The sequence below is a fragment of the Oenanthe melanoleuca genome, chromosome 25, assembly GCF_029582105.1.
Source record: "Oenanthe melanoleuca isolate GR-GAL-2019-014 chromosome 25, OMel1.0, whole genome shotgun sequence".
Lineage (NCBI taxonomy): Eukaryota > Metazoa > Chordata > Aves > Passeriformes > Muscicapidae > Oenanthe > Oenanthe melanoleuca.
Window position 1 is genome coordinate 1,948,146 of NC_079358.1, and position 6,720 is coordinate 1,954,865.

The 6,720-nt window shown below is 70.3% G+C and overlaps 2 protein-coding genes across 3 annotated transcripts; one reads left to right on the forward strand and one right to left on the reverse strand.

Annotated features, from left to right (window-relative positions):
- Positions 1–185: 185 nt before the first annotated feature.
- NUDT17 (nudix hydrolase 17) lies at positions 186–2,025 on the forward strand. 2 transcript variants are annotated; one of them, XM_056510992.1, is made up of 8 exons: positions 186–267; positions 446–568; positions 661–832; positions 925–950; positions 1,026–1,118; positions 1,206–1,304; positions 1,548–1,744; positions 1,841–2,025. In XM_056510992.1, the coding sequence occupies exons 1-8, from the start codon at positions 199–201 to the stop codon at positions 2,004–2,006; spliced, it is 945 nt and encodes a 314-aa protein (XP_056366967.1). In that variant the 5' UTR covers positions 186–198; the 3' UTR covers positions 2,007–2,025. The 2 variants fall into 2 exon arrangements, with proteins under 2 accessions (XP_056366967.1, XP_056366966.1); XM_056510991.1 differs by having other exon boundaries at positions 1,206–1,744.
- Positions 2,026–2,030: 5 nt separating this feature from the next.
- Positions 2,031–6,012, reverse strand: ANKRD35 (ankyrin repeat domain 35). The gene is made up of 11 exons (XM_056510761.1): positions 5,882–6,012; positions 5,704–5,792; positions 5,415–5,479; positions 5,029–5,086; positions 4,869–4,939; positions 4,686–4,792; positions 4,353–4,510; positions 3,070–4,250; positions 2,488–2,577; positions 2,342–2,407; positions 2,031–2,248 (listed from the first exon to the last, which is right to left on the reverse strand). Exons 1-11 carry the CDS (start codon positions 6,010–6,012, stop codon positions 2,171–2,173), a joined length of 2,094 nt encoding a protein of 697 aa, XP_056366736.1. The 3' UTR covers positions 2,031–2,170.
- Between the last annotated feature and the right edge of the window lie 708 nt (positions 6,013–6,720).

Below are 6,720 nucleotides of genomic sequence, written 5' to 3' on the forward strand. Positions count from 1 at the left end.
CACACACGGGACATGGGGGACACACAGGACACGGGGGACACGCACAGGACACATGGGGACACACAGGACACGGGGGACACAAAACTGTCCCCGGTCCTCGGTGACCGTTCCCGGTGGCCCTGCAGGGGGCGCGATGCCCGGTGCGGCGGAGGCTCCGCCCCCAAGGAGGCCACGCCCCCAGGAGGCCACGCCCCCGTCATGGCGGGCGGGCGCGTGCTCGTGCACGTGCGGCGCGCGGGGGCGCGCGGGGCGGCGGCGTTCGGGCAGGTCCGGGGGCACCGGGAGGGACCGGGAGGGACCGGGGGGCACCGGGAGGGTCTGGGGACTGTGGGGGCAATGGGGGGGACAGCGCAAGGGAGGGGGAGCGGCCGCGGTGTCCCCGCGGCTGTCGCGGCGCGGTGACAGCGGCCGCGGTGTCCCCGTGGCTGTCGCGGTGTCCCCGCAGAGTGTCACCGGCGTGTTCTGCCCGGCGCACACGGACGTGGCCCTGGTGAGCTGCGGGCTGGAGCGCGGCCACTTCCTCATCTCCGATGTCCCCTTCCCCGGCTCCGCTGTCACCGTCCTCAAGGTGCGCAGGGCCACCCGCCCCTTGTGTCTCCCCGAGCGCCACCGCGTCCCCGCAGGGAGCCATCGCACCCCTGATGTCCCCTGTCCCCGCAGAGACCCCCGTTCTGCCCCGCCAAGCTGGGAGGGGCCACGCCGGGTGACCGGGGGGGACACCCGGGGGTGGCCGCAGCGGTGGCCGTGCTGCTGGAGGCCGCCTGCGGCCACGTCCTGCTGACCCGCCGAGCCACCACCCTGCGCCACTTCCCCAACGTTTGGGTGCCACCAGGTGAGCGCCGGGACAGGTGACAGGTGCCCTGACCCCTCCCTCAGGTGGGAACAGGTGTTTCGGGGTGCCCTGACCGCTGTCCCCCCACGCAGGTGGGCACTTGGAGCCAGGAGAGGAGGTGAGGTGACCCCGTGGGGAGGGCAGGGGGTGCCCAGGTGAGCGCACAGGTGACCCTGACCCCCCGAACGCCCAGCTGGTGGCCGCAGGGCTGCGGGAACTGGCCGAGGAGACGGGGCTGCTCCTGGAGCCCGGGACCTTCTCGTGGCGCCTGCTCGGCCTCTGGGAGGTAACGACCCCCCCGCAGGCGGGGCTGGGCTGGGGGTGACACCCCCCGGTGTCCCCCTGCCCCCGGGGTCACCCCTGCTCCCCGCAGTCGCTGTTCCCCCCCGCGCTGAGCCGGGGGCCACCGCGCTGCCACCACATCGTCACCTACCTGGGCCTGCGCTCGGCCGAGCCCCGCGAGCGCCTGCAGGTGGGGGCACCTCGGGAGGGGTCCTTTAATGGGTGGGGGTCCTATAATGGGTGGGGGTCCTTTAATGGGTGGGGGGTCCCTTCATGGGTGGGGGAGTCCCTCTCTGGATGGGGGGTCTCTCTGAGGGTAGGGGTCTCTCCATGCCTGGGGCTCCCTCCCGAGGTCGGGGTCCCTCCAAGGGTCCCTATCGAGGTTGGGGTCCCCCCCCGGGGGTCGCTCCCTCCACGGGGGCTCCATGCCCAGGCCCGGCTGTGTCCGAGCCCGTGTGAGGTCAGCGCTGTGGCCTGGCTGGAGCCTCTGGTCCTGGAGGCCATCGCTGCCACCGAGGATGGAGCCGAGGGACCGGGACCGGGACCGGGACCGGGATCAGGGTTGGACTCAGGATCGGGATCGGGATCAGGACCGGGATCATCCCCCGGAGAACTGCCCGCCACCGTGGGGTGAGCCGCTCCTGACACCGTGGGGACACGCTCCAGCAGCCCCCCTGGGGCTGTCCAGCCCCCCCGGCCCCATCCCTGACCCCATTCCTGTCCCAGGATCATGGAGCTGAGCGCCGGCGGCTTCCAGAGCTCCCAGATTCCCACCGGGATCCTCCTGCGCCGGGCCCCGGCCCACGGCCCCGACCTGGAGCGCGTCAGCACCGGCACCAAATTCGCGCTGGGGCGGCGGCGGGCGGGGCCCGGCCGGGGGGACCGGGAATAAATAAAAAACTTCCCGTGGGATCGGGGTGCGTGTTGGAGTGGGGGCGTGGAGACCCCAGGAGGGTTTCCGCGGTCTCGGGTGGACTCCAGGGGAGCGGAGCGCGGTGCAGCCCCTTCCCCGAGGTGTTGGGGACACGGAACTGGACACAGGTCGCATTTCCCAGTTTAATGCCGCGGCCCCGCTCCCGCCTCGGCCCGCAGGATCAGCAGCAGCGCGGCGTGCACGCCCTCGTCCATGAATCCCTGCGGAGGAGCGAGAGTGGCTTTTCCCGGGATCCGGCACCCAAAACTGTGCCCGCACCCCCAGAGACCCCGGGCAGGGCCAGGGGCTCCCACCTGGGCGGCGTGGAGGAGGTGGCTCCGGTACACGGCCACGGTGTCCCGGTGCTGCTTCTGCTGGACCTGGGTGGGACAGGCAGGATGAGGGACGGGGGGTGACCCGGGAGGTTACAAAGAGTGACGCGGTGTGACACTGTCCCCACCTCCAGCTGCAGCTGGAGCCGGGCGCTCCGGCCCCGCAGCCCCAAAACCTCGGCCGAGAGTTTCTCCGTCTCCGCCAGCAGCTGCTTCAGCTGGGGGGGCAAAGTCGGGGTGAGATTTGGGGGATTGGTGTCCAGATTCCCCTGGGTCCCCCTCAGTTCCCCCCTCAGCCCCTGAGATCCCCCAAGATAGTACAGGATGGGGATGGGAACGGGATGGCAACTGGGATAGGAATAGGAACAGGAATAGGAATAGGAATAGGAAAATGAGTAGGAATGGGAATGGGAATGGGAATAGGAATAGGAATAGGAATAGGAATAGGAATAGGAATAGGAATAGGAATAGGAATAGGAATAGGAATAGGAATAGGAATAGGAATAGGAATAGGACGGGGATGCAGATGGTGACGGGAATAACGGTGGGAAAGGGATAATGACCATGGGAAGAGGACTGGGAAGGGGATGGAGATGGGAAGGACACGGGGATGGATACGGGAGGAAGAGGAAGGTGGGAAGGGGTCGGCAATGGGGACGAGGACGGGCAGAGGATGAAGGTCCCGTGCCCGCTCCCGGCCCGTCCCTCACCTTCCCGTCCTTGTCGCGGCAGGCGCGCTCCAGCCGAGCCGCCCGTTCCCGCAGCGCCTCCCGGCCGCGCTCCAGCCCCTCGGCCGCGTCCCGCAGCTCCCGCAGCTCCCGCTCCCTCTCGGCCGCCCTCGCCTCCGCCTCCTCCGCCGCCTCCCGCCAGCGCTGCAGCTCCGACGGCGGCGGCTCCGCGGCGACACCGGCCCCCGGCCCCGCTGCCCGCTCCGCGCCCTCCCCGCCGCTTTCCCCCTCCTCTCCCTCCATCTCGCTGAGCAGCTGCAGGGCCTCGTGCTGGGAGCGCACCAGCGCGTCCAGCCGCCGGTGCAGGTCCCGCAGAATCCCGGCCTCGCCGCCCGCCTCCCGCACCCGCGCTCCCACCCCGTCCCGCAGCGCCCGCAGCTCCCGGCGCAGCCGCCGCGCCTCGTCCCGCGCCCCGGGATCCCGCAGCGCCCGCAGCTCCTGCTGCAGCCGCTCCCGCTCCCGCCCCAGCCGCGCCAGCTCCACCAGCAGCTTCCCGTTGCCCTCCCGCAGCTCCAGCAGCTCCTTCTCCATCGTCCCGCTCTCCCTCGGGGTCTCCTCCGAGCCCTTCCCGCCCGGAGCGCCCTCCGTGCCGTTCACCGCCGCCGCCGGCTCCCCACGGAGCTTTTCCAGGAGGGTTTGGGATCCCTGGAGCATCCTGGCGTGGATCCGGTCCTGCTGCTCCAGCTCCTGCTCCAGCCCCGCCGCCAGCTGCTCCCAGGCGGGCCCGCCCCGTTGGGAATCCTCCGCTTCCCGGCGCAGCTCCCGGCCCCGCGAGAAGGCGCCGGCCTTGGCTTCCCGCATTTTGGAGCACTCCTCTCCCACCCAGGCCAGGAACGGGATCAGCGCTGGAACGCTGCCGTGTCCTTCTTCCCGCTCTTCATCCCTCGTCCTCTTCCTCAGCTCCGCCACGCGCCGGGCCAGGAGCTCCAGGCAGGCGCCGACATCCTCATCATCCTCCTCATCCTCACCCGCATCCCGTCCCGGCAGGAGCCGCACGAGCTCCCGCAGCCGCCGCCGGATGCCCTCGGCAGCTTCCTCCAGCCGCCGGCATTGCAGAGTCTTCCTCACCAGCTCCTCCCGCAGCCGCCGGGCAGCGCGCCCGTCCCGCTGCTCCTCCTCCTCCTCCTCCTCGCCCTGGATCCCCACCTGTCCAGCACCATTCTCTGTTGAACGGAACAACACAATCCCGTTTTCCCAATTATTCCCTATTTGTTCCCATTTCCCCCCATTTTTTCCTTTTTTTTGGGGGTTCCAGGCGGTCTCACCTCTCCTCCCGCCGTGCGGGACCTTCCGGAGAGCCCAGCTCGGAGCCTTCCCGGTGACATTCCCGGTGACATTCCCGGTGTCCTTGTCCCTCTTGTGGTCCTGCAGCAGCTCGGCCACTTCCAGGCTGCCGTGAGCCAGCGCCAGCTCCAGCGCCGTCCTGAGCCGGGGAGGTGACACGGAGGGACACGGGGACACAGGGGACAATGGCAGCAGGTGGCACACGGGCACCGTGACACAGGTGACCCCCATCCCTTCCCGGCAGCGGTGACACCCTTGGGGACCTCACGGACCTCAGTGTCCCCTGTGTGTCCCCAGTGTCCCCTGTCACCCACCTGCCGTCCCTGTCGCCCAGCCCGGGCTCGGCCCCGCGCCGCAGCAGCTGCGCACAAACGGCCGCGTGGTTCCCCCGCGCCGCCAGCATCAGGGGGGTCTGCCCGTGCTGGGGGGACACGTGGGGTGACCGCCAGCCCTCGCTGTCCCCCGCCACCCCCTGCTGTCCCCCTGTCCCCACTCACAGCGTCGGGGACATCCAGCGGGGCCTCGTGGTCGCAGAGCAGGAGGACGCTGGAGGCGCAGCCCGAGGAGGCTGCGGGGGGGGCGGTGTCACTGCAGGGGCTCTGGGGGACCTCTGGTGTCCCCCGTGATCCCCGGGGTGTCCCCGTGTCCCCCCCTCACCTGCCCAGTGCAGGGGTGTCCGGTTCTGCCCGTCCACGTGGCGCTCGTTGGCTCCGTGCTGGGGGGACAGCGGGAAGGGACCCCCGGGATGGGAACGGCACTGAGCGCCCATCCCAGCCCCGTTCCCACCCTCATCCCTGCCCTCGATCCCTGTCCTTGTCCCCATCCCCACCTGCATCCTCACCCTCCGCTGCATCCCCATCCCCATCCTTATCCCCACCTCTGTCCTGATCTCCATCCCTATTTTCACTCCCAGCTCCACCCGATCCCATTCCCGTTGCTGTTCCCATCCTGCTCCCGTTCCCATTCCCATTCCCGTTCCCATTCCCTATCCCATTCCCGTTCCCGTTCCCGTTCCCGTTCCCGTTCCCATTCCCACCCCGTACCTGCAGCAGCACCTTCACGCACTGGGGCTGGCAGGCGATGGTGGCCAAGTGCAGGGCAGTACTGCCTGCGGGGACCGGCGGGTGTTGGGGACCCCCCAGGGGACCCCCCAGGGGACACCCCTAGGGGACACTCCCCTCATTTGGGACATCCCCAGGGGACACTCCCCTCATTTGGGACACCCCCAGGGTGCCCCGGGGGTGCAGGTCTGGGCTCCTCCAGAGGTGACACAGGGACCTGGCTGGGTGTCCCCAAGGTGTCCCCAAGGTGTCCCCAGGTGTCCCCACCTACCGTCATCGTTGGTCTCGTTGACGGGGGCCCCGCGCTCCAGCAGCAGCGTCAGGCACTCGGTGAGACCCCCGGCCGCGGCCAGGTGGAGCCTGGGGGGCGACAGGTGGCCGTGACCCCTCCCGTGCGGCCCCCCCGGCACCCAGCGGGACCCCCCGTGTCCCCCCCGCGGGTGACATACGCGGATTGTCCCCTGGCGTTGAGCTTGGCGGGGCGGGCGGCCTTGCGGGCGGCCAGGGCGGCCACCCGGGCCACGTCCCCGCGTGTCACCGCGTCCAGGAGCTTCTGGTCCTGCCGCGTCCAGCTCTCCATCTGCGGGCGGTGGGGTGGCACCCCAAATCCAGGACACGGCCCCAAACCCAGGACGGGACCCCAAATCCAGGACACGGCCCCAAACGCAGGACGGGACCCCCACCCCGGGGCAGGACCCCCCAGCGTGGCTCCCCCCACGCATCCCGTGCCTCAGTTTCCCCCTCCCCGGGATCCCGGATCCGCGCGGAGCCGGGAGGGGCGGAGAGGCCGCGGCGTGTCCCGGCCTGTGCCCGCCCGGCTGGTTTGGCGAGTGCCACCGAGCCGGGCTGGGCTCCAGCGTGGCACCGGGCGGGGGCGGCACCGGCACCGGGAGCTGGAGCTGAGGCCGGGGACAGGGACCGGGAACAGGTTTTGGAAACAGGAACCGGGGCTGGGACTGGGAGCAGGGATGGGCTGTGGGACCTGCAGGGGGGCCAGGGATGGGGGCAAAACAGTCGGGGCTGGGGGCTGGATTGGGGTCAGGATTGGGGCTGGGATTGGGGCTGGGATTTGGGTTGAATCCGGGATGGAGGCTGGGAATGGGGCTCGGATTGCAGGTGGCATTGGGACCAGCGTCAGAACTGGGACTGGGATTGGGACTGGGGCTGGGACAGGGATTGCAGCCAGGATCGGGACCAGCACCGGGGCTGGGAGTGGAATTGCGGCTGGACTGAGGTCGGGACTGAGGCAGCATTGGGACTGACACTGGGGTCGGTGTTGGGATTGCAG

Bases quoted from the DNA above. Each gene is read 5' to 3' on its own strand.
- NUDT17 (XM_056510991.1), top strand. From the start codon at position 199: ATGGCGGGCGGGCGCGTGCTCGTGCACGTGCGGCGCGCGGGGGCGCGC. The intron at 569-660 runs GTGCGCAGGGCC...CTGTCCCCGCAG, and splicing joins CCGCTGTCACCGTCCTCAAG to AGACCCCCGTTCTGCCCCGC. The intron at 833-924 runs GTGAGCGCCGGG...CCCCCCACGCAG, and splicing joins CAACGTTTGGGTGCCACCAG to GTGGGCACTTGGAGCCAGGA.
- ANKRD35 (XM_056510761.1), bottom strand. From the start codon at position 6,012: ATGGAGAGCTGGACGCGGCAGGACCAGAAGCTCCTGGACGCGGTGACA. The intron at 4,511-4,685 runs GTGGGTGACAGG...TCCCCGGCTCAG, and splicing joins CTGGGCGACAGGGACGGCAG to GACGGCGCTGGAGCTGGCGC. The intron at 4,251-4,352 runs GTGAGACCGCCT...TCCGTTCAACAG, and splicing joins CCCGCACGGCGGGAGGAGAG to AGAATGGTGCTGGACAGGTG.